Source organism: Callithrix jacchus, chromosome 7 (genome assembly GCF_049354715.1).
Source record: "Callithrix jacchus isolate 240 chromosome 7, calJac240_pri, whole genome shotgun sequence".
In the NCBI taxonomy this organism is placed as follows: Eukaryota; Metazoa; Chordata; class Mammalia; order Primates; family Cebidae; genus Callithrix; species Callithrix jacchus.
The window spans coordinates 135,416,361-135,444,193 of NC_133508.1; the positions used below are offsets into that span (position 1 = coordinate 135,416,361).

The 27,833-nt window shown below is 35.0% G+C and overlaps 1 protein-coding gene across 4 annotated transcripts in view; it reads right to left on the minus strand.

Moving 5' to 3' along the window:
* Positions 1 to 27,833, minus strand: part of DPYD (dihydropyrimidine dehydrogenase) — an 895,784-nt gene that overhangs the window by 407,991 nt on the left and 459,960 nt on the right. For all 4 annotated transcript variants that reach the window (XR_008473049.2, XM_035252229.3, XM_054236576.2 and 1 more), the window contains one exon: positions 12,974 to 13,189. Coding sequence is in view for 3 of the 4 variants with exons in the window: in XM_035252229.3 (XP_035108120.1) it covers positions 12,974 to 13,189 (216 nt within the window). In the remaining variant the exon portion in view is untranslated. The remainder of the gene's footprint in view (positions 1 to 12,973; positions 13,190 to 27,833) is intronic.

Below are 27,833 nucleotides of genomic sequence, written 5' to 3' on the forward strand. Positions count from 1 at the left end.
CAGATACATTTTTCTAACACCTATAAACTTCCATGAATATAAAACCACTGTGCAACAGAATTACTTCTGCATTATCTAAACTTTGCCACTAGCAGCAATTTTCTTTTTCTTCTTTCTGAATGTAAGGGCCTGAAAATTACGAGAAAGAACAGTTATGGAAAGGCCACAGGTTGGAGGAATCTAGAGAAGGCCATCATGGCCTTATTGGTACAAGGTAAAGCAGAAAGAGATGAGGACCCAGAGACAGGCAGGAGCTTTGATTTGTACAAAGATTCTGGATTTTATTTTAGGAGTTAAGAGAACCCATTGAAATGTTTTAAGCAAAGAGCCACAATCTAAGATGTCAGAGACCACTCTGGCTGTGGTGTGGAGGCTGGAATTTAGGATATGAATGGAAAGAGCAAGACTTTTTTAGGAGCCTGGTATAGCATTCCATGAGAAATGACAGGGGCTGTGATGTGGCTGGTACCAGTGGAGATGGGAAGTGACTTTCTACCCTTTAATAACTGATCATATAACTATTAATGTTTTAGTCTGGCATACAGATAATGGTAACAACAATTATAATTTTTACTGACAGGGTGTTTTACATGTTACAAATCATTTTAATATCTTTTATTTTAAAAATTCAACCTAAACATCACTAGAATACGGTAAAAAGGCAGAGCTAGTAATATGATCTTATTTTGTAATTGAACATGTAGACGTTTAGATAAGTTAACTAATTTATTAACAGGCACATTACTTACAAAAGAGGTGACCCTCAACACTTTTCTCAAAACAAAAGGAGACAACTGTAACATTTCAATAATAACTAGTATGATAACTGTGAAAACCATAATTTAAAACTTAAAAGTATATTGTGCTTCTCTAGCCTTCTGCACACAGGCTTATCTTTCTCTTTTCATATTATAATACTTAATAAGAGAATCTTTGTATCCATATTATTTACCTGTGGATCTCTGTTGTCTATACAATAGTATTGCTCTTTATATTGATCAACAGAAGATGTCCAAATATCATGCCAATGTTTGTTTATTACCCCAATTTAAAACCATATACTAAGTGGCTGCCTACCTTATGCTGAGTACTATAAAATATCCAAATATCCTTGTGGTAATCTCACATAACTCCAACTACCGGGAGCATAACAGAGCAAGGACCCCAGTTGCTGCTCTGCAGATGAATCCACCCTTGCATTTCTGTTGCAGCCATGCTTCCTGTGGCTTAGCCAGTGACTGAGCAGGGCAGAGGTACTAAGCAGGCCGCTTCCTGAGAGACATGAGGACTCCAGTTGGCATTGCTGAAGCTTTCTTGGTCTGCAAGACACCCTATGATGCTCCTACTCAACCCCTCTTTCTTCTCTCCTCAATTTATGGCTTGACTTCTATTGCTGTCTTATAGCTCTCCCAGTCCTCCTCAACCCCCTCCATATTGTCTCCCACAATTATTTCACCTAATCAAATCCATGCATGTTTAGTTTAATTCCATCTTGGCAACTGTTTCTTGGAAGATCTGGACTAAAACCTGCTGCCATATTAAGAAACTACATGTTACCCAAAAAATCCAGGAAGAAATCTCTGTATAAGAATAGTTGAATGAAATGTAAGTGTTTTTAAATAATGCATTTTCATATACTTAATGTCAATAATTAAAATTCAATATAGGTATTGCTGTAATATTAAAATATAAATTTTGGCTGAGACCTTAAGGGGCACTGAGATAAATCACAAAAATAAATTTTCCCCTTAAAGAAATGTTCAAGTAGATGACAAGAATATGCTTAAGAAACTGTTATACCCTTCACTCCAATATGGAAACAAAATGTTAACAAAAAATTAGGGGTGTTGGAGATTATGAAGTGTTTCTTTGGAGCTGCTTCTGAGATGATATCAGGCCCACTGTCATCCCAAATCCTGAGAGAGTTGAAAAGGGACCCCTCAGAGCACTTTATTTCTGTTCCCCGCAGTTTCATTATTTTCTCTTTTGGAGAGTGCACCATATACAGTGTCCTACTCTGATTAATGTATACAAAAGGTAAGGTCTGAGTTATCTGTTGCTAAAAGATGAGCTAAAAGAGAGGCAACTGTACAGAAAGTGGCCTGTATTCCTAGAATTTGTCAGGGGAAAGGAAATGTAATATTTTCCTGTGGACCAATTAAAGGACCCATATATAAATAAGGAATGTGAAGTCACCTTAAGTTCAATATTGTCCCTTGGAAAGGGAAATGTGTTGCAGCAGAGAAAAGCTAAGTAACTCAATAGCTTCCTAGGAGTTTCCTAGAGAGTAAGCTATAAACAAAGATTCAAAAGCACCATAGGGAAGAGTTCCCAAGTGAGGGAAGTATTTTTGAAGAATGCTTGAAGGTACCCATTAGATAAAAGTTAGTCTAAATAAAAGTATGTCTCCCTCCTAGAGAGGAATATTATAGTTGTACAAAATTACATTTATCCATGAAAGTGAAAATATTCTTCAAGAGGTAGTGGTATTTATCAATTCAAAATTCATGATATTGCTGAACAACATATTACATTCCAAAACAAAACTGTCTGGTATATAAGAGGAGGGAAGTAGTCAGTCAGTAGGTATCTGCTGATTACATTTGCAGGGCCTGGTGGAAACAAGATCTGATTTCCAAAGGCTTCTATTCAGGAAAGGGGAGCCGGGGTTGGAGCTTAGAAAGAATCCATTCCCTTTCACATCCATTGAATAAAATTCTGTAAGAGCTCAGACAATGGAGAGAAGGTAACAATTGGTTATCATAGCTCCAGAGGACTTGGGTGGTCACTGGCCTTTAAATATTTCAATAGCAATAAATGTCTTCTTATGGCTAAAGAATGGCGAAATTAAGGTATGGATGATGCAAACATAAACCTGGTGATTAAACCAGTTTTGCCAGAAAAGAGAGTTTATATGAGGAGAGAAGTGAAAGTTATTGTTGAAATGATGAATGGCAGTTGTATTATGATTAGCAGTGTCTTCCAAATGGAAATATGTAATTTATTTGCTTAAACCTCTTAACAACAGGTTCCCTGTTGTTTATACAATTGAATTTAAATTCCTAACCCCACAGGTCTTTCTCACTGTCTCTACAGTTACTAACACCATTTCATGAGACATTATCCTGCATTTTAAATATGCTTGGCCCTCTCATGACCATGAATATCCATGTGCTATCCCTTCTCCCTAGAATAAAGACAGTACAACTGTGAAGTTATTTTTCTTTAAAAAATAAAGAAAAAGATTGCATGTTAAGTTTATTTAAAAAAAAATAAAGAAAAATGTTGCATATTAAGTATCATTTTAATCTAAAAATTCCTGTTGCCTTAAGCCATCTTGTATCTTTTGGTGTACATACTTTCCGAACTACATTTTAAGTTTTCTAAAGTAACGACCATACATACACACATACACACACACACCCACACACACCCACACACACATACACACAGGAAAAATAGTATATATAAAAGGACATTAGTAAGAGCTCTCAAAATACGTCAAGTCTTGCTCAGACACCTAGAAATGGCACTTTATTTAATGACATTTTTAGGTATTTTTTCACATAAATAGAGGGTAAATTTGGCAAGAGAGAAGTGAGAAACTGTTCAAAGAACATGAGATATTGTAGAAAAACATGCAAATGAATAAAGAGGTGCAGATGAAAAGGGCAATCAGCTTAGCTGAAGTGAAAGAAGCAGAAAAGGCAATGGGGTAAGAAAAGGTAATTGGTGTATGATAGGGCAGTTTGAGTGAATATCTCCCTAACATCCCAGTAACTTCCTTGAGTTGGTGACACTTTATTTCTTATGACATCTCATTTCAGAAATAGTGGTACTTGAACATTAAATACATTGCTAATTAAGGAAAAGGAGCATACAGAGAACTATAATTTTACTAAAACTGAGTCAGTCTTGTAACAAAATACTCAGTGTATGTATGCCTGTAATAAAAATTTGACAGTAAGGTAATCATGGTATAAAGAATATCATTAATAGTAATGACTAGAATCTGATTAAAAAGCAATAAAGAAAATACAAAGACAAGGAGGATATTATGGAATTCAATCTAACTAACTTCAACCAAAGATTGTATCATCTCAACAAACCCAGAATATGGAGATTTTTAACTGGTTAAATTTAGAATTCACGAAAGAATTATGTGTGACAGAATAAGGGTAAAATCAGTTTCTCAAACAGCAGGACTGTACTTTAAGGAAATTTCCATTAGCCATAATTATGAGAATTTTCCATTAACCTTGACACCAGTTGCTTAAAAAAAAAAAAAGGAAACTGAATAAGAGGTATTTTCCATTACAAGTTAGATTCATATACCAGCTAACTCAGATCAAAATTGTACACGTCAATTTATATTATTAAAAAGTCTATTTGAGTTTCACCTTGTCCATTCTACAAAAATGATTAACTAATTAACAGGTGTGAAATCACAGCCTGAAATGGAAAAGTGGTGAAGATGTAATTATATTGGAAAATTGATTAGTCTGCTTCATGGTTATAAATATTACTTTGGCTACAATTAAAAGATTTTTACTTAATAAACATATGCATTAATATTAGTACACAGAAGTCATTTCAGTTTTTAGCATATTAAAAGTTCCCCAGATAAAAAGTTTACATTGAATTTGTTTTAATAATTATAACTCCTTAGTTAATATATAAGTATATATCAGGAAAACAATATTATGGAATAAATAGAAAATAATTATATACAAAATGAGAAGCTAGAAAAATACCAGCAAAAATAATGCACTGGACCATTGTTAATTTATTGTTTCATAGACTTTCATGATGAGGTAATATAAAAACTCTTAATAGTAATTAAGTAAATCAGTTTTACTTAATTGTTTAAAAAAATCCAGATCTTTATTTCTAAAAAGACTTTCCAAAATGAGTTACAAAAATAAATTGTGATGTTCTGTGTTGTAATTCACAGAGAATAACCCAGCCTCTAAAATATTATTACATGACATGTTTGTGAAAGTTTCAACTTTAAATATTATCTTTAGCATTTACAGTCCTGACAGTGTTATTCCTCAATTCTCGTCTCGTTGATAGGTGCTAGCAATTTGTGCAATTTGTGCAAATGCAGGCGCAACTTCCTCTCAATTAAGATAATGTGAATTGAAACAAGTTTCTTGGAATCCACATGGGAGAACAGACAACCTACATGGTAAAAAGTCTGCAAACCTTATTATGAGAAGAAAAACAGAACTATTTAGAAAGGAAAAAGAAAAGGCTTATGGATAGGACATGAGAGCTGTCTCCAAGTAACTGAGGAGCTGTCATGTGGAATCGTGGTTCAAATTAGAATACTATAATTATTCATTTATCTAACAAGTATGTATTGCATCCTTTCTATCTGCCAGACATTGTTCTTGGCACTGTGCATGCTGTAGTGAGCAAGAAAGACAATATCTCTCTACTTACAGAGCTTACTTCAAGTGGCTAAAACATAAATAAGCAAACAAATTAATGACCAAGAGCATGGCAATTTCATAAGGTGGTAAGTGCAATGAAGAAAAAAACAACCAGGGTAGGGTGGCATGGAGAGCCTGGGTTTTGAATGGTTAACATGAGCTTCTCTGAGAAGGTAACTTTTGATCTGAGAACTGATTAAGAAGAAAGAGCCAGTCATATAAATATCTGAGAGAAAAGCATTCCAGGCAGATCAAACACCAAGCGAAATGGCCCTAAGACAGGGAGGAAGCTGCCATGTTGGAGAACTAGAAAGGGGAACAGTGTGGCTGGCAAAAAATTGGCATCTGATGACAGCAGATTCACAGAAACTTTTTAATCAAAACACTCTCTTGTGTTCTCTCTGAAATAGTACATAGAAATATAAAATTTCTGTGCAATTTGTATTTCTCAATCGAAAGACAAGCATAGGTGCCACTCTGTTTGAAGCAGTGGGCATAAAGTCCTCAGTATAAATGCTCAGGCTGAACTCCAAGTCTCTGAGGAACATGAATGCAGCCAAACTGCCTTCATTTTAGACAAAGTAATGTGGTCCAGAGAAGATATAGTATGTAAAAGCGTGATATAGAGGAAATTGCAGAGATTTGTATCAGATAGACCTTGGTTCAAATTCTGATGTGGTAGATTTCAGTGTTTTGATGAAAGGGGCCATTCCCATGTTTACAACCTGATCTGGTCTCGTGATTTACGCTAATGAATGGAACACAATGAAAATTATATTATGCAACTTCTGAGCCTTGGTGTCAAGAAGATTTGCAACTTGTCCTCCTGCCTTTTTTGTAGCACTGACAACTTGTGAATAAGTCCAGTGTAGTCTCTTTGAAGATAAAACCATATGGAGATACAGGCCTAGTCATGTCAGCCGAGGACCCAGGCATGTGAATGAAATCATCCAGGACCAGCCACCAGCCAGCCACTAGTCTGTCAACTGACTGCAAATCCATGAGTAAGAGCAACTAATACCATGTGGAGCAAAGGTAAGTCAATCCAGCTGAGCCTTGACCATATTGCCAAACTATAGAAACAAGAGCAGAAAACATGTGGCTGTTTTTGGTAAGGTGGTCTGATATGCAGCAATAGATACATGGCACTGAAATAGGTTACATTTGCTGGTATAACAATAAAACATGTGGCCTTTGCTTTGATATTGTGAGGCAGGTGAAACCTTCAAAAACCAAGAGTAAGCTCTTAGAAAGGCTGGAAGAATGAACAAACTGTTAGTAGATGCTTAAAATGTGATAAGAAAACTGTGATTGGAGGGTTGGAAAAGTGGCCCGTATCATGTGGTGATAGAACAATTGGCAAGAATGTCAACAGTGGTAATTTGGAAAACAGAAAGTGAACATAATACCTCTTTAGACAGAACACTGAACATGTTCCATTGAGTGTTTCCACCCAAGTATGATAAGGTACTGCAAGACAGAAAAGAACCAAGGAAGGCTGTATTTGAATTTGCTATGCAAAACTTAGACGAAATCCAAGGGATCTAGGACCACTGGGTTAAAAAATAAGCTATTCTTTATATTTGGTCTCTCCTAGTTGGAAAAAAGATTCTCTAAATAAAGTACCTTAAAGATCACCTCAAGAGTGTTGCAGTAAGAAAGTTTGTTAAGACTCTAGAAAGACCTAAGGAAGGTCCTAGTAGATTCTCTCAGGGCTTCTAATACCCCTAAAAGATGTTGTATCACAACAGCAAGGCATATCCAGAAACAAAAGAAATCTGCTTAAAAATTATGGATGTGACTTTGGGCATCAAATTAGTCCTTAACAGATTCAAAAAGAGAGTTTCATGATGATATCACCATGAGTTAGGATTAAAAGAAACAACTCAAAATAAAGAGAGGAATAAGGTGCTATAACTTTATTTGGGCAGGAACAGGCTGAGAAAGCTACTCAGCTGTCATCAGGGGCCATCATTGTCCATTTACAAAACAACAACAATAATAAAAACACAGAGGAGAAAATCAGTAGCCCAGAGGGCAGAGCCAATAGTAGACAGGAACAATGGACTAGGGCACCCCTACCAAGGAGCAAAAATGGACCCTGATTCTCCATCCCTGGAGCAAGAGGCCCTGAAAACATGTGCCAAACTGAATTTCAAAATTGCTATAAGCAAGTGATTGCTATGTGCCTTCCATTTCTCCTATTTCTAAAGCAGACTTTATCTACTGTGGTTCTCTCGACTATATATATCATTTTGTGTTGGGTGTATGGAAGATAGAAAACACATCTTTCTATATCACAGAATCCTCAATAAAGAGAAACTAAATGCAGATAACCTCATAGGCATTTGGACTTGATGCAGATCACAGATAATGAACCTTGAGCCTAATGCCATGATTAGATGGTATTTTGGGTGTCTTGGAAAGGGTTGTATACATTTTACATTTGGGAGGGGTGTGAATCACTCTAACCAGAGGGTAAATTAAGACTGTTTGCAAAGATGGCTGCAATAATCCTTCCCTACTGTCTGCATGTCCCTTTGTTATGTGAGTTTATAGTTCTTCTCATCAATAAGTGTATGGTATTTACCTGCTTCATGAACATACATTGACTTTGTAACATGCTTTGAAGAAAATATGGTGGAAGTAACACTGTGTATACTTTGCAGTCTTTGCGTCAAGAGATCTTTCAGCTTCTACTCTTGTCCTCTTGGAACACTGCCAGCCTTGTAAAGTAGCTTTATCAAACCTAAACCAGCCACCTTGATAAGACATGGTGAGGCAAGAGAGACGATGAAGAGAGAGAGAAGGGCTCAGCCATCTCCGCAATTACAGCAATCCCACATAAGGCTCCAGACGCATTAATGAGGACACCTTGATCTCCTGGGATCCTAACAACCAATTGTAAATGCATGATTGAGGCCAGCAGGAACCTTGTGAAGTAGAAGAACTGCTCATATGTATTCACATATGAGCAGTTCCTCATACAAATAGATAACTGCTGTCTTAAGTCCTGGACAATCTATCTAACTTTCTCAGACTATTATTTCATCTGAAAAAAGAATACTATCTATCTTATAAGCATATTATGAGAATTAAATACAATAATTTATATAAACATTTAGTCTATACATTATAAGCACTAAATATATGGTAGCAAATAATGTAAATAATAATAACAACCATAACCATAACAACAACCTACAATATTACACGTCCAAGACAGTGATTTAGAAGCAGCTTTGGATTAAGAACCAGAGCCTCCCAGGCCAGAGAACTTTTCCCCACACTATACTGCTTCTCCATATTTGATAGACTTTCTCTACGGTATTTACCTACTTGGGGAAACAACAACATTTTATTTCAAATAAAAAATTCATTTATATTAATGTTATTCTTATTTATTCCATGATGAATCAGAGGGCAGAACTATATATAAAACATAGATGGAACTTATGAGAAGGCTGATGTGGTTCTAAAATAGATCTTCCTACAGTCATAACAGGTTGTATTCCCTTAAAGATGGAGTATATTCCTTGTCACTAGATGCATTCAAGAACAGGTTACATTTCTTCTCTCATGACTACTTCATGTCTCTTCTTCATATTGTGTGGTACTTATTCTGCTTTCTCAAAAATTCTCTGCATTTTAAAGGCTTATTCAACAACCTAAGTCTTAAAACACTATGCATTTAGAAACTTCACATTTTCATTTTTAGACACATGTAGATGCACTATAGAAAGCAACATAGGATATGAAAAATTTTTAATTGGTCTTTTCTCCTTTGATTGAGATCAATACTCAAAATATCAATTGTTTTATGTGTTAACTGTCACTTCATATGCTGGCAAAAAAAAAAAAGAAACTCAATATGATCTTGCCAAAAAATCTATTTATTCATTTATCCAAAGAATATTTATGAAACATTTATCAAACCTCTCCTATACTTTAAGCTTTGTGCTATGTGGTATAAGGTTGTATTTTACAGAAACAGCTACAATAAATACTTCGATGACAAAAAAGGAGCCTTAAATATTTTCAGTTTTTACTTCTTAGCATTTTATAAGAGATCTACTATATGTATACTTATTTACCTAATTTGATACTTATTAAAACAAAATCCGTTCATTTGAGATATTTTGATACTAAAAGTCAATCAATCACAAGTTAATCTATATATAGAGAGAGCTTATAAATGAAGTGAACTGTTGCTTGGGTTTAAATTTGATTTAGAATAGAAATAAATACTTCTTAGTTTATTTATCTGTGCAGTAATAAAGATATGCTACTTGCCGTTTTATGTTATAGATTTGGAGTATATAATGTGTAGCTCTCCAAGAGAAAAACATTTATGGACAAGACTAATGAAAACAAAATGTTTTTACCTACTTCCTATCAATATAATGTGAACACAGGTCAAGGGGTTATTTTATGTGAGGTCCAAACCATTTCTAATATTCCCTGTTAAACAGAACACTTCTCTGTTTTGTCATGAGAATTTAGCTTTAATCAAGCTTGACTGATGCATTTCTCTCCCACCTTTTAAAATTTAAATTTGGAGTCAATATACATTGATATAGAAAAAAAATTTTAGAACTATGTTATAAATATGACTTTACTATCTTTATAAAACGTAAATAGAATCTCAAGAAAAGCAATCCTATTATTTTGAAACATTCTTGAAAAGACTGATTTGAGGAGGAAGAATATAGTTCATAAAAGCCATTTTTGATGTTATTTAACACACAAGCAAACAGATCTTTTTATATTTGACATTAAAAATCTGATCATTTGCCTTTTTAAAGAAAGCACATACAGCTTTTATATAGACTGCACAGTAAAGAATAATAATATTTCTGTTTACTGAGATATCAACTGGCATTTCACTGTAAGTCAATGGTCTATCGGTGCTACAGCGTATTAGACCTCAATCTGGCATCTACAAATGTCAAGAGTATAAAAAACTATATATAGGATGAAAATCAAAAGCATGTTCCGAACTCCCAAAAAAATAAAAAATAAAAAAAGGGAAACAAAGTTCACCTAAACATATTTCCTGCAGAAATCAGTGCAATATTCAGCTGTCAATCCAGAAAAACAACAAGAGAGCCACAATGTCAGTGGGACAGGATAATAAAATTTCTAGCAGATGTTCAGTCAGGGCTCTAATTTTTACTGAACTCCCTTGGTAAGCATTTAATTTCTTTATCATATGCAAGCTTGGCAATTGTACTTCATCAAAACTGTATTGTGAAATATTAATATTTCATATGATAACAAAACCCCATAGAATAACCTTTGTTATATTAAGAGTATCCAAATTTCAAACGTCAAGATTTTGAATTTTAAAATATGTTAAATAGATTCTGCAATTGGCATAATAAATTATAATAAGGCTAATCTAAATTGGTATACTATAATGTTACACAAATGTATAGTACATGTAATATTTTAGTAGACGTCTTTAGTAAAAGGCTGTGGAGAATAAAAGTTCATACTACTGAGTTGTATACTACCAACATTTCATCAATAAGAAAGCATAGAAAGAAGCACATAAGATGTATTAATTATATATTCACAAATTTAATTACTAATTAGGAACCAGATAAGGAAACAAAAAAAGTAAAACTCTATGAGGCAAACGAACTACTCTGAAAAATCATGTATGGAAAATAATCTTTTGTAAAAATGGCATTACATAAGCCCAAAGTGGCTTCATTATTTTTGTCATTGCAATTTGCACAAATATGTTTAAAATAGTCTGCACAACATTTTGTTGAACCCATCATCAAAGTAAGTAAAATAGGGTTTCCAAAAAGCCCACATGGTTGTTTCATGTGCCAAATTTAATTTCCATTTGTTCATAACTCCCCTTTTGAACCAGCATCACAGACTTCTAAATTGATAGATTAAATTCAAATTGAAGGTTTAGAAAGAAGTTAGCTTCCACATTTATTTCTGCTGGTGATCCTAATAAAGGCCAAGTGCTCCTAGGTTACTGAAATACACAGCATCACAGATCAATGCATGTCACCAACAGTGTAAAGACTGATGTCTCTGATTAATCAGAATTCAATTATTGCAAGCAAAGAAAACATCAAATTCAAAGCAGCTAACACAGTTTTTTTAGCTATAATTCTTCACTTGTGCCCAATTAGCCACCTATTTCTGTTTACATATGTATTTTTTAATAGCATATCTAATATAGTCAGTAAATGCTGAGACTCAGTTTTCTCCAACAGATTAAGCATTTGATTATAGCTTCTCAGTAATTCTTAAAGAATCAATTGAAACAAAGACAAATACACTATCAATATTCTAGAAGGTTATAAACAATCGATTCATGATATTCTAAAGCTGAATCTAGTACATTCTGTTAATTTTTACACTTTGTTTAATAAAATTATTTCTAAATATTCAATCGATTGATTTGAAAAAAAATAACTTCTCTTTAGGTATCTAAATATAAAGATTTCTAAATATAAAGATTTTTTTATATTTAGATACCTCACTGATTTTCTTCTAACTTTAGAGAATTCTCTAGATTTTCCTGACCACACTTACACATAGCGTCTTGTAAAGCTGTCAGAATAAGACAGCCTTAATGTTTTAGCCAGAATAATGCCAGCTATTGATCCCAGTAAGAGGAAAAAGAAAGACAGAATGTGTTTAATGGGGCATGTTTGTTCTCTATTATTTTCTTTGCCTAAGGATAAAGCTGATTCAAATAATGATACTCTTTTCTTAGTCACTAAATTCACACATTCATATACATTAATTATTACTAACTACCAGTTAGTATTAAATACATTGAGAGGTTTAGCATTTGTAATTTATCAATAAATGATCTAAAAATGTTAAAGTCTGTTGCTCTTTTCTAATTCAAAACCATATAAGGATGTAACCCACTGTTGTATAAAGCATCCTTTGAAAACATGCATTTATATGCTTTGTGTACTTTAAAGACTCAATCTCAACTTTAATTTGTAGTTTATTTCCTACTAAGTATAAGGTATCCAGTTCTGGTGCGAGTACAAAGTCATAATGTTAAATGAAATTCAGGGTATTTGTTTTTGAGAAAGGTTTCTGTATTCAAAATTTATGAAGTATCTATCTCATTACAGTACCAATAAATTACACTGAGATTCTTTTCAACATAAATTGAATCCCAGAATTTTGTGCAAACCAAACCAATTGTGTCCCTATCCTTGAACTGAGGCATCCAAAAACAATGAAACAATTAATAATACAAAAATAAGAATTTTTTGTGAGTTTGTTATTATTAAGTGAAAAAGTCACTTTGTAATATTTATATGTTTGATGTTGCCTAGATAATACCAAATGAGAAATGTATGCCTCCCCTTGCTTCCATGGGACAGAAAGGAAAGAAACTAAGGACAAATATGTAATGATAGGTCTTGTCAAATAGTGTAATAAGCAGTATTTCTCAGTTAAAAAAAATCCATTATAATATTTATACCTTAATTAAAATACATGATAGACATTTTTATATGACTTCAATAATATTTTCTTACCTTATCAAGAGAGAAAGTTTTGGTCAGGGCAAAACCCCATCCAACTTCAAAAGCTCTTCGAATCATTGATGTGCTGGTAGCCGGAGTTGCACTAGCAAGACCAAAAGGATTTATAAACTTCAATCCAGCCATTTCCACACTAATGTCCACCAGATCAATAGGAGTGTAAAAGAGGGGCAGTTCAGGCTTGGCAGAAACTGAAGCTCCATATTGTGACTGCAAAATATAAACCAATAATTGCTCTCATATCAGATCTACATTGTCCAGAAAATATTTTATAAAAATCACTTCAACACAGCATATGAATTAACATAGATTACAACAGTCTGTTTACAAACGAAAAAAAATCTGGCAAAAAGTCAGTTAGCCGTGAACCAACTGGATATAATATCCTTTTTTAATTTCGAAGGTGGTATGGAGAGTATTAGCAGAAACAAAATCAATTAAATCAACAAACAACTGCATTTAAAACATACTGAGATTCAAATACAAAAGGGAATAATTTTGGAATTTTTCTCCCTGGTCCCATTAACCCAGCCTCTTTGTACTTAATTTATGAAAATACCTTTAGTGCTCAGCGATATGGGCAATGGCAAGTCAGGAGGCCTAAATTCAATTTCCAGTAATCTCACTACTGTTTAGGGGATTTTAGGAAAGTCAACTTATATGTCCCTGTCTTTTCCTCTCTATAGTTTTCAGTATAGCAGCAAGAATGCTGCTTGCCTAATTTCTACCTCACAGGAATATTGGAAAATTCAGGAAATCATAAGCTGCAGGGAGACATTTAATTTGAAACGTGGGTAATGTACTCATGTGCATGAAAGGGGTTTGTTTTTTTCTGAAAATAAATAGGTCCCAAACAGTTTATGTCAAAATCTTCAACTGGCACTGAAAACTGTAAATTTATCTTTGTTAAATTATCACTGTAATAATGCTTCTTTGCAGTATTATTGGAATGATTTAATAAAAACACATTCTTAGCAAATGGCACAGTGAAACATCTACATAGGTGCTTGCTAAATGTTGTCTCCTTTTCTGACTGGTAGGTTATTAAAGATTGCATCAGGTCTTTTGTTTGTAAAGTCTCTCCATTCCTCCCACCTCTTCTCTCTCTGTTTATCTCCGGAAGACAAATAACACTGGAAAATACGAAAACGATGAATTTTCTCAGCCAAAGCAGTTACTGAATGGACAGGGCTAGTTAATTCAAAAGTAGAAATCCTTTCTCTTGTGAATCACCACTCAAAAGAAAAGTTATTTAAGCAGAACTTTAATTTTATAGGAGTGTGTCTTGTGTAGATAAAGATTGCCATGACTTGCATAGAAATTATTTCTAGCCCTCCACCATTTATAATGCAAAGCAAAGTTCACTTAATATGTAAAAAGGCATCAGACTTGTCAATTGAAACACTAATGTGTCTCTGGTACATGCAAAGAGATGCCTGATGGCATCCAGGCTTCAGTTATGGCAGGCAGGCACATTCTCCTAGGGATGTTCTGGACTTCAAGACACATTTCTGAATATTGGTTAGTCTAATTATGAACATGATTTCTTCTGTCCTCACATAGGATTACAATACTATTAAAAGGATTATTAGCAAAGACAGAAGCTATACTGTAAAATATAGGAAATATGTAAAAAATATATAATTTGAGGGGGCATGTATGTGTGTGTGTCCATACTTGGATGTTTATAATGACAAAAACTGACAAAATGTCAGTTAACAGTACATCAAATACATAAAATATCATCCTTTTTTAATTTGAAAGGCAGTATGAAAAGAATTATCAATTAAATTAACAAACAACTTTATTTAAAACATACCGAGATTCAGACACAAAAGGAAATAATTTTATTTTATTAATTTTATTTTTTTTTGAGATGGAGTTTCGCTGTTGTTACCCAGACTGGAGTGCAATGGCACGATCTCGGCTCACCGCAACCTCTGTCTCCTGGGTTCAAGCAATTCTCCTGCCTCAGCGTCCTGAATAGCTGGGACTACAGGTGCGCGCCACCATGCCCAGCTAATTTTTGTATTTTTAGTAGAGACAGGGTTTCACCTTGTTGACCAGGAGGGTCTCGACCTCTTGCCTTCGTGATCCACCCGCCTCGGCCTCCCAAAGTGCTGGGATTATAGGCGTGAGCCACCGTGCCCGGCCTAGAAAATAATTTTAGAATTTTTCTCCCTGGTCTCACTAACCAGCCTTTTTCTACTTAATTTATGAAACCTTGCTGATGATTTTATTAGCTCAGTGTAATCATAATTTAAACTGAAATGAGCAAGTTTTAGTGTTAGACCAAGGAAGAATTTCCTGACACTACTGGTTGAATAATATTGGTAAAAGTTTAGAAGCACCTTCCCTGTCTTAGAAATAATGTGAACCAACTTGCCTTTGATGCCAATAGCAGAACTACATGTGGTCCTACATACCGGTACTTTATAAGGTGAAATAAATGACCCTACAAGTATTCTTGTCTTTTTATGGCTGCGTGCTGAAATATCTAATTTTTTCAATCTTACAGAAGAATTTTGGTTTGTTCATAATTGTAGCTATATATGGCATCAGGCACCAGCCCAAGGAGGCAGATATATATGTGTAGTTCAACTTGCTTTGCTTAACTAATGTAGTTTTAAATAAATAAGGCATTGCTCTGAAATTCTTAACAAGGTTCCTGCCTTAACACTTAGAAAATGATTTGGACAAATTTTGCAAGATTAAGCTTCAAAAAAAAAACACAAACACAACAAAACAAACTATAAAATACACACACACACACACACACACACAAACTCTTCTTTCAAATAAGAAATACAGCTTCTTATACATATTTTCTTTTATTCACAAAAATGCTACTTACCTATATGTGTTTATAATATGATCTAAAATCTTCACTTGTCATAGGATGTCTTTTTTCATACTGTGCAACACAGGGCTATTTTTGGCTTTGTCTTTGTCATGCTACAGCAACTCAGTCTGTTTAACTTCATCCTACATCCCTGCCCTAAAGTATGCCTCCTTTCTGAACTTTAAAAGCCCGTTACCCCTCTGTACCCTTGCTCAGGGAACTCAACCATGTCTACTTTCAGCTCTCATCACAAGGTTAATTCCTCCCAAATCTCAATTGCAATTTCCAAACTCAGATTTCCAAGAGACTTCAAGACTTTTGGATGTAAATGCTCTGCTCTTACACTTTAACCTCAACTCTTTTATCTCATCATATTTCCTGCTAATGAATATGTTATCTAGATTTTCAATTTCAGACAATACTATTTTTCCAATCATCTTGTAGTGTTAGTAAACAACAGATACAAGAAAACAACCTAGGTGTTGAACAACAGGAATTGGTTCCACAATGTTCTACCATGAAAAGGAATGCTATGCTAGCGTCAGAAGCAATATAGAAGAAAGTAATTTATTGACATGTAAAAGGGTTTATTATGTACAGTGAAACAAACAGTGGGTTAATATTATAATATTATATGTAAATCCCAAGTTTTCAGTGGAAAAACGTGTATCTATTTTGCTGTATGTTTCTATTTATCCATCAATCACAAAAGATGAATATCAACATGCTAGGAGAATTATAACTTAGAATCAGAGTTTTAGATGACCTTTAATTTTTAAATATTTGCTTATTATAATTTCACATTTTCAACAATAAATAGAAATTAATTTGAAGGTATACGAAATCAAATAGATTTGAAGGTCTATTAAACCATTTTTAAAAGAAGCCATGTGTATTAGTTCACTTTCATACAGCTGATAATAGACATGTCAGAAACTGGGCAATTTACAAAGAAAAAAGGTTTAACTGGATTTCCAGTTCCACATGGCTAGGGAAGCCTCACAATCACGGCAGAAAGAAAACCGGAGCAAGTCACATCTTACATAGATGGCAGCAGGCAAAGAAAGAGAGCTTATGCAGGAGAACTACTCTTTTTAAAACCATCAGATCTCATTCAACTTATTCACTATCATGAGAACAGCATGGAAAAGACCTGCCTGCATGATTCAATCATCTCCCTCCAGGTCACTCCCACAACAGATGGGAATTCAAGATGAGATTTGGGTGGGGATGCAGCCAAACCATATCATCATGATACTCTAAAAACCCATTAAGTGAAGCTCAAAGTTTGAGCCTGCCCTTTAGTTTCCACCACAGACTGCCTTGAATCAAATTTTTCAGCTCTATTTATTATTATGCAGAACTAGAACAATTGAAGTGACTATCTGCTTTAAAAGCATTATTTTACAAAGAGAAAACTAACACCAAAGAAGGTTAAATGAATACCTGTATGTTACTCAGTTACTGGTAAAGCCACAATAAAATATATAGTTTGCTGTCTTGTTGGCTTGTGTTAAGCCACCCCTCAGAAATAAAATGTTTCAATCACTCCTTCTCAAAAATGCTTTGTGCCCAACTTAAAATTTCTTTGCAGAGCATATTCTGATATTTTTATAACAGTGCCAATATACCTGTTACACTAAGTTATTTATGTTCATATAGAACTATTTTCATTATTTATTCAGCAGGTATTTGTTAAGAACTTGAGGTTATAAAGATAAACAAAACAGATGAGGTCCTTGACTTTTATATAAAAAACAACAAAAAAACACAAAAAATAAAGCTACCAGCTACCACCAAAAAAACACAAAATTTAACCTACTGATAGTTCATCACACTGTTACCTGTACCTATACATTATCTCATGCATTTTTACCTGCCTAAAACACAAATAAATCTAAGACTTTCTTCATGCATTAAACTCTTCACAATCCTTCCAAACTCAACTGATTCATTTAAGCATATACTTGTTAAGACATTTCCTTAATACCATCTATACACTTTTCTGAAGTAGGTACCTCATTTTTTATTTGCTATTCCACATTTTTACAATTATACTTTAAGTTCTGGGAAACATGTGCAAAACGTGCAGATTTGTGACTAGGTATACATGTGCCATGGTGGTTTGCTGCATCCATCAACCTGTCATCTGCATTAGGTATTTCTCCTAATGCTATACCTCCCCTAGACCACCACCCCGATAGGCCTCAGTATGTGATGTTCCCCTCCTTGCATCCATGTGTTCTCATTGCTCAACTCCCACTTATGAATGAGAATATGCAGTGTTTGGTTTTCTGTTCTTGCGTCAGTTTGCTGACAATGATGGTTTCCAGCTTCATCCATGTCCCTGCAAAGGACATAAACTCATCATTTTTTATGCTGCATAGTATTCTATGGTGTATATGTGCCACATTTTCTTTATGCAGTCTATCACTGATGGGCATTTGAGCTGGTTCTAAGTCTCTGCTACTGTAAACAGTGCTACAATAAACATATCTGTGCATGTGTCTTTAGAGTAGAATGATTTATAAACATTTGTGTAAATATCCAGTAATGGTATTTGCTTGGTCAAACGGTATTTCTATTTCTAGATCCTTAAGGAATCACCACACTGTCTTCCACAACAGGTGAACTAATCTACACTCAGACCAACAGTGTAAAAACATTCCTATTTCTCCACATCCTCTGCAGCATCTGTTGTTTCTTGACTTTGTAATGATTGCCATTCTAACTGGCATGAGATGGTATCTCATTGTGGTTTTGATTTGCATTTCTCTAATGACCAGTGACGATGAGCTTTTTTTTCATATGTTTTTTGGCTGCATAAATGTCTTCAGATAGAGAGCCAAATCATGAGTGAACTGCCATTCACAACTGCTACAAAGAGAATACAATATCTAGGAATACAACTTACAAAGGATGTGAAGGAACTCCTCAAGAAGTACTACAAACCACTGTTCAAAGAAATAAGAGAGGACACAAACAAATGGAAAAACATTTCCATGCTCATGGATAGGAAGAATCAATATCCTGAAAGTGGCCATACTATCCAAAGTAACATATACATTCAATGGTATCCCCATCAAGCTACCCTGACTTTCTTCACAGAATTAAAAAAAAATCTACTTTAAATTTTACATGGAACCAAAAAAGAGCCTGTATAGCCAAGACAATCCTAAGCAAAAAGAACAAAGCTGGAGGTATCATGCTACCTGACATCAAACTATACTACAAGGCTATGGTAACCAAAACAGCATGGTACTGGTACTGAAACAGATATGCAGACCAATGGAACAGAGCAGAGGCCTCAGAAATAATGCCACAAATCTATTACCACCTGACCTTTGACAAACCTCACAAAAACAAGCAATGGGGAAAGGATTCCCTATTTAACAAATGATGTTGAGAAAACTGGCTAGTCATATGCAGAAAACTGACACTAGCCTCCTTCCTTACACCTTATATAAAAATTAACCCAAGATGAATTAAAGACTCAAACGTAAGACCTAAAACCATAAAAACCCAGGAAGAAAACCTAGGCAATACCATTCAAGACATAGGCATGGGCAAAGACTTCATGACTAAAGCGCCAAAAGCAATGGCAACGAAAACCAAAATTGAGAAATGGGATCTAACTAAACTAAAGAGGTTCTGCACAGCAAAATAAACTATCATCAGAGTAAAGAGGTAACCTACAGAATGGGAGAAAAAAATTTTTTTTTTCTCTTTTTTAGGGAGGGAAGGAGGAAGGGAGGAAGGCAGGAAGGGAGGGAAGGAGGGAGGGAGGAAGGAAGGGATGAAGGAAAGGGGGGAGGGAGGGAGGGAGGGAGGGAAGATAGAGAAGGAAGGAATTCAAGCAATGAGAGAGACATTGCCGACCTGGATCTACAGGTTTACAAGTTGATTTCTTTTTTTTGAGAGAAGGAAAGGAAAAAAAAAAATGAGTACAGGAAAGAAAGAAAGAGGAAGAGAGAGAGGGAGGGTGAACGGAAATATTTCTTTATTCTGAAAAAAAAATGGGTATTAATAATGGCCAATCAATGTTTCATTTAAACCTATGAGTAGGTGTGATGTGGTATTGACAAGAATGTATATTTTATGTATTTGAAGTGGAGAGCTCTATGAATATTTATTAAGTTTACTTGTTCCAGATCTGAGTTCAAGTCCTTAATATCCTTATTAATTTTCTGTCTCACTGAATCTAAGTCTCTATGTATCTGGGTGTTAGGATCATTAGCTCTTGTTGTTGCATTGATCCTTTTACCACTATATCTTTGTTGCTTTAAAATATATTTTATCCGCTAGGAGAATTGCAACTCCTGCTTTTTATTTATTTATTTTTGCTCTCCATTTGGTTGGTAAATCTTTCTCCATTCCTTTGTTTTGAGTCTTTGTGTATCCTTGCATGTGAAACAGGTCTGGATGTAACATGCTGTTGGGTTTTGGCTGTGCCTTTTGATTGGGGGATTTAGTCGATTTAAATTTAGGGTTACTGCCATTTGATGTTAACTGCCTGTTTGATCCATTCATTGATGAAAATTCTTCTTTATGTTGGTGCTCTTTACTTTTTGGTATATTTTTAGTAAGGCTAATACTGGTTGTTTCTTTCTGTGTGTAATGCCTCTTTCAGAAGCTCTTGTAAAGCAGGCCTGGTGGTAATAAAATCTCTGAGTTCTTGCTTGTTCATAAAAGATTTTATTTTTCCTTCAGTTGTGAAGCTTAGTTTGGCTGGATATGAAATTCTGGGCTGAAGGTTCTGTTCTTTGAGGATGTTGAATATTGGCCCCCACTCTCTTCTGGCTTGTAGAGTTTCTGCTGAGAGATCTGCTGTAAGTCTGATAGGCTTGCCTTTGTGGGTAACCTGACCTTTCTCTCTGGCTGCCCTTAGTATTTTCTCCTTCGTTTCAACCCTGGTGAATCTAACAATTATGTGCCTTGGGGTTGCTCTTCTTGAGGAATATCTTTGTGGTGTTCTCTGTATTACCTGGGGTTGAATATTGACCTGCTTTGCTAGTTCAGGAAAATTTTCCTGAATAATATCCTGAAGGGTATTTTCCAGCTTGGATTCATTCTCTCCGTCGCATTCAGGTACACCTATCAAACGTAAATTTGGTCTTTTCACATAGTCCCATATTTCTTGGAGACTTTGTTCATTCCTTTTTATCCTTTTTTCTCTAATCTTTTCTTCACGTTTTATTTCATTAAGTTGGACTTTGACCTCTGATATCCCTTCTTCTGCTTGAACAATTCGAGTGTTTAAACCTGTGCATACTTCTCGGAGTTCCTGTATTGTATTCTTCAGTTCCATTAATTCACTTATATTCCTCTCTAAGTTGTCTATTCTCAATAGGATTTCGTCAAACCTTTTTTCAAAGTTCCTACTTTCTTTACGTTGGGCTGCAATATGTTCTTTTAACTCACAGAAGTTTCTTATTATCCATTCCTTGAAGAGTGATTCTGTCATTGGGATGCGCTCGTTCTCCATCAAGCCTTGTTCCATTGTTGATGTGGAACTGTGATCATCTTTAGAGGGAGAGGTGTTCTGATTTTGAGTATTCTCTGCCTTTTTATGCTGGTTTCTTCCCATTATTGTAAAATATCCTCCTGTCGTCTTTGAAATTACCAAATTTCATATTAGGTCTCTTGATTGGACGTCCAAGTTGTTAGTTCCCAAGGCCAGAACAGCGACCTTAAAACTGATGGTGCTTTTCTGCCCAGAATTCTCCTGTCTGGCTTCCTTCTTGTGTCCGTAATGGGCGACTCTGCCTTCCCCGGGATCCAAACCTCGGTCAGAAGGGGAACCAGTCTCGTTTACTCTGCGCCAAGAGCTGCCACGCTGAGGTGCCATCACAGCCGCAGTGCCAGTCTCAGGAGTCGTGCTGGGGACCCGTGTGGGTCCTCCAAACCTCCGTCAGAAGGGGAGCCAGCCCTGTTTACTCTGCGCCGAGAGCTGCCGCGCCGAGGTGCCAGCGAAACTGCTGCGCCGGCCACAAGAGTCACGCTGGCGACCCGTGTGGTTCCTCCACTGGGGATCTTCTGCTCCGTGAGCGACCAGAATTTGTCTGAAAGTGTGGCGTCCTCTAGTTCTCTGCGCTTTGACTGAGAGCTGCAATCCCGAGCTGTTATCTATCGACCATCTTGGATCGTTCTGGGAGAAAATTTTGGCAATCTATCCCTCTGACAAAGTGCTAATATCCAGAATCTAAAACAAACTTAAACAAATTTACAATAAAAAAACAAAAAACCCCATCAAAAAGTGGGCAAAGGATATAACAGACACTTCTCAAAAGAAGACATTTATGTGGCTATTCCACAATTTAAAATATGCTGCTACTCAGGTGTCATCATACTTGGCCATACATAGTAATTTTCTCTACAAATACAACATGAGCTCCTTGAGGACAGTGATCAAACATACCTTAGCCAAATTATTATCTTCATTGCAATTAAAAATATGCATCTATATATAATACTTATTCTTGAAAGCCATTCTTTCCTCTGTAGTTACATGGCAATCCTCAAGAATATATTTAAAGAACTAACATATACTTCCTACATCTCCTTTTTATTCTCTAGGCTAAACATTTTTCTTTATAATTATTTTTAATACAAAATGCTTTCAGCATTCTAGTGATCCTTTGTTAGGTATCTCATTTACCTATATGTTCTGAAATTGAGGAATCCACTAACATAGTTGAAAGGGTTAAAAATGAGAACTTGAATTTTTGCCATTTCCCTCTGTCCCTTCCTATTCTAAAGCAAGAACCATTTTATAAACTCCAGGTCATCAACATGACTTCTTTGATTGTTGAAAATATGCAGTGAAAACTAAAGAAAACTACAAAAGCAAAAGAATCTGAAGTTCTAAAGAACTGAGATGAGGATGGCAAAAATGGAGATTAAAGAAAAGCTAAATGTCCAACTCTTTCTTAGACATAAGAGAAATTGAAAATAACAAGGATGTCTAAAGACTTTTTAAAAAGTTTGCTTTTTTCACCCTTAGAATTTTTGGGGGGACTGAGTAAAGATTTTATTCGCTTACAATAAAATTTGTTAAAATTAACTCCATGAAAAGCATAGACCATGAATAGTCCCAAACTTATATGTGTTTCACTTAATTTTTCTCATTTCATTTTCATCTGCAAACTCCTACGAGGTTCTTTACTACAAACGGAATAAAGCATAACCTCAGCATTATGTAATCCCAATTGTGATCTGAGCCCTTCCCCCTTTCCAACCTTTCTAATCTCATCTCCTATCCTTCCTTCAAAATATTTTATGCTTCCACTTATTGAACTAGTTATAATTTCTCAAATAAAACAATATCATTAATGCATCTATGCATTTTGCCTTTTTGTTGTTTTTTTTTTTTGCTTAAAATGTTCTTTCCTCCTGGTGTTAATGGTTTGAAAATTCCAACTAAGCCTTCAGAAGTCAGCCCTGCTGTCATTTCCACTAAAAAACCTCCCTGAGTGTGAAAAAGAGACAGGGGGAGATGACATATCATTTAATGAGTATAGAGTTTTAGTTTTACAAACTAAAAAAGTTCTGGAGAAACACGATGTATGTGCTTAATGCCACTGGAACTGTACATTTAAAAGATGTCTAAGATGGTAAGTTTTATATTATGGACATTATACCACAAGTTAACCATAAGTAATTTTTTAAAACCAAAAAAATAAGTGTCTAGAAAGCCTCTTGGCAGAAGATATTGTGAAGGTGTAGTGAAGGCAAAGTGTTTACGTTTCAAAACCTAAAGTGTGTAACAGGCCCTGGAAAGGTAATGAAAGCCAAGAAACTTGGGATCAAGCTAAACCTCTTGAACTACAGGAATGGAGTCATTGGAGTCCCTTAGATGCAGGAAAAAAATTAACTACAGTGACTTATGTTTATGTTCCACATAGGAAATAACTTTGAGATAGAGCTGTCCATTAGGAGAAGGGTCTGCCCTGGGAGATGTGAGATCATTTCCACTGGATATGACTCAAATTATCTATTACTCATGCCATGGTGTGAGGTTGGAGCTAGAAAACCTTTAAGATATTTTCCAAGCCCTAATTCCATGACTTCATGATCATTATCATCATAAACTCTGAAGTCTTGGCTGGGCACCTTTTTCACAAGGGGCTTGTACAGTATATGAACTCAGAAAAGGCTTATTCAAAAATCAGAACTGGTCATGTTCTAAGATTTATTCCCATAAAGCTCTGGGGCCATGATAACTTATCAATATATAACCTGTTGGAAAAACCTATTGTTTCTTTTTTCAAAATTTATGCCATTTCTCACCTACACTACTAAAACCTGGCCTAAGCATGGTTATGTCTTACTGAATTTACCACAATAACCTTTCAGCTCGTTCCTTTGCTTCATGTCTCAGTCTATCCCAGCACAGAAACCAGAGTAGGCTGATGGTTCCTACTCAACGTTTATTGTGAGTGATTGTGGTGATGGTTACACGACTCCATACATCTGTCAAAACTCACCAAATGGTACAACTGAAATTGGCAAATTTTATTATATACAGATTATATTGTAGTAAAGCTGATGAAAATGTAAAAAAAAAGAAAACCCAAAACCTCCTCAGCTTTCCACAAGCAAAGCTGCTTCCTAATCATACTCTGTACTTGTTTGGTATCTCCTGCTTGATTTAATTTCAGCACCTAGCATAAGACTTGGCAGAGAGATGCTCAACATATTTACTGAATGTATTAGACTAGAGACCTTGGTATTTAGTGTCTTTTTCAAATTAGTTCTCAGTAAGGTGATGGTCAGTTTAGATGAAATAATCATTGACTTTATTCCAAATCTATAAAAGTCTATTATTCTATGATTCTAATGTAGAGTGGCATTCAACTCTGAGCTCTGAAGATTGCTGAATATAGGACAGTCTCTCCAAGAGCCATCTAGTGGGAACATTAAGAAATTGCCCTGCGTAATTAAGTTATATATATACATTCTATAATTCACTCACATTAAATGAAATTAATATTCACCAATGTCACACTTTTGCCAGAGTCTTGCCTAAAATAGAGCACTTTTCTCTCTACTGGAATTTTGACTTCCAGTTTAGAATGAACTGCTTTGGTGGCAAGTAACAACTGGCCTCAGATGCTTATTATGAGGTACAAGACGATCTCATGAAATTCGTGCAGAAATGCAGCCAGGCCTCCAGGAAGACTTCGGAATTCTTGAGAAAGTAAGATTCTTCATGCTTTGTCCTCTTTCTATGTACAGTTACTTTATTCTTCTCCCTCTTTCAATTGGCTTCCTCTACTTATTTATCCAGAATGATCAATACTGTATAGGTCTAGCCCAGTCACTTTGTACTCTACTTATCAGAAACATGTACAGAGTTTAAAAAATTATGATGTTCAGACCGGGCATGATGGCTCACACCTATAATCCCAGCACTTTGGGAGGCTGAGGCAAGGAGATCGTGAGGTCAGGAGATCAAAAACATCCTGGCTAACGGTGAAGTCCGTCTTTAATAAAAATACAAAAAAAAAAAAAATTAGCCAGGCATGGTGGCATGCGCCTGTAGTCCCAGCTACTTGGGAGGCTGAGGCAGGAAAATCGCTTGAATCTGGGAAGTTGAGGTTGCAGTGAGCCAAGATCATGCCACTGCACCCCATCCTGGGCAACAGAGTGAGACTACATCTCAAAAAAAAAAAAAAATTATAATGTCCAGGCCTGGTAGCTTCCTACTAATTATATCAGAATCCCTTCAAGGGGGATTCAAATATTAGTATTTTTAAAAATCCCTTCAAGAAATTACACAGAGCATTCAAGGATGAGACCACCTTTTCAGTAATATGAGTTATCTTCGTAATTCCTAATTTTCAAGGAAGGGATTCAGGCTTGGTCAAGATGGTGTTAGGTGTCTGGTTATTCACCTACGTGGTTACTAGGGGTCTGTTCAAGAGAACAAGGACTGTTTCAGTTCAGAAGATAGTCTTAAAGGTGCTCATGTGGGCCTCTCATCTGCTAATAAAGTATCACCTCTGACAAGCATCAACACATGTTCAGATGTTAAGGTCTACTATAAAAATAGGACACTTTTAAATTGTTTTCTATTTTATACTTAAAATCAACAAGATACTTGTCCATTTGCAAGTAATATTTATAGCAGACCCAGTGATAGGTATTTTTTATCACAATTTTAAGGTATGTATTATTCTCCTAATGAAGATGAGGAAACTGAGGCTCAAAGAAAGTAAACTGCTTGCCCAAAGATTAATAAGTGGTAGTGCAGGACTTGAATTGAAAGCATACACTAACTACATTATATCGAGCTGCCCCCATCTTTAATAAATATTAATTTTCTAAATTATTAGTGTCTACAAAACAGGAAACTAACTTGAAAGTTATTCATGATGGTTTGATTGAACACAAAGAGTTCATATACACACACACTGAAAAATATTATCAAAAATAAAAACCATATACGATTCAAACATAATTAAGAAAATCATAATGCCAGTTATTCAAGAATAGAAATAAAAATAAATACAGTCTTAAGCTATAATAACCCATTACTTATTATTAAATTATTACTCCTTACCCCTGGTTTCTTCTCTTATACCTGGTTGGATCATGGAATAATAGAAGAGACATTTGTATGTATAATGATTATGTTGTTGGGGAGAACCAACTCACATGACAAGTATATATCCCAGTTGCATTGTCTCCAAATTTGCTTTACTAGAATGAAATTTGAAAAAAAAAAAAAAAAGGAAGAGAAAAGCACTACTAAAAGCAATACTAGTGGTAGTGTTTGTTGTATTTTATTGAAGAAGAAATCACCAACACTATGTTCCATTCAATTCAAAATAATCAAACAGCTTTCACTTATTCATTTTGTTTATATTTCATTGTATACACTACAATGGACCCTATCTTGGAGTACAGCTGCTATAGAACCATCCATTCTAAGACTATTTTAAGGAAAAGAATAAATAACATTGTGTAGCTGCTTATGGCTAGATTAATTCACAGACTGGATTAATGCATTAATTAACTCAAGCTCAGTTACTTTGCTCTTTGAAGAATTATCTATTAAGGGAAAAATCTTACAAGGTAGAAATTAATTTGGATTAGCTGTTTCCATGATGGAAAGGCCTAGCTCCAGTGATTACAATTATAACATATAAAAACAGATTTCATTTCTACATTTTGAGAAATTATTCTTAATAAAATTTCTTTTGGATAAGAAATCTTTTCTGATATGATGCTTCAGAAGTTTCTACAAAATAATAATTCCATTTTATTCATTTCTTTAAAAGACTATATTCACATTCCTCTTAGTAAGATACTTGTTAACCTGAGCATAAAATAAGAATAGAAAATTAAATAACATTAATTGGCTCCATGGCATAAATGGTCAGAACATGTGGACTCTGAAAATTAAATGATATTAATTCAAATCCATGTGTGATCTTTCTCCATCTGAACGCTACCTTCACCCTCAATTATCAGCTCTTTAACAACTGAATGTAGTATCATGCAAAAATTCCTCCTCCTTCTTCAAAAAAACCTATTCCTCCTCATTTTCCCGGTTTACTTTATGATACCACCATCCCTCAAGCTTAAGTTAAAACCTCTTAGTTGTATTATTTTTGATATTTCTTCTCTCTCAACTCCCATTTCTTTCTACAGCAAATCTAGTTATTTTTGACTCCATTCTCTTTGCCACTACTATCTCTGACTGAGACTTTTTCTTACTGATTTCTGCATTTTTTCTTGCCTCCTACTCAAATCTAGTCTTTATTCTTACCAGAGTAGGGTTTTTAAAACAGAAATTTGATTGTGTTATGCAACTGCTTAAATCTTTCATTAGTTTTTCCATTAGATTCTGTTAATATTCAAACTTTTCATGATAGCCTACAAGCTCTTTCATGATATGGTCCTGTCTACCTATGCAAACTTATGCCAATTTCTAGAAATATACACATGATAGTCACATGTGCCTTTTACCAAACTCTGTTTTTAACTGGATGTTTACACTTGCTA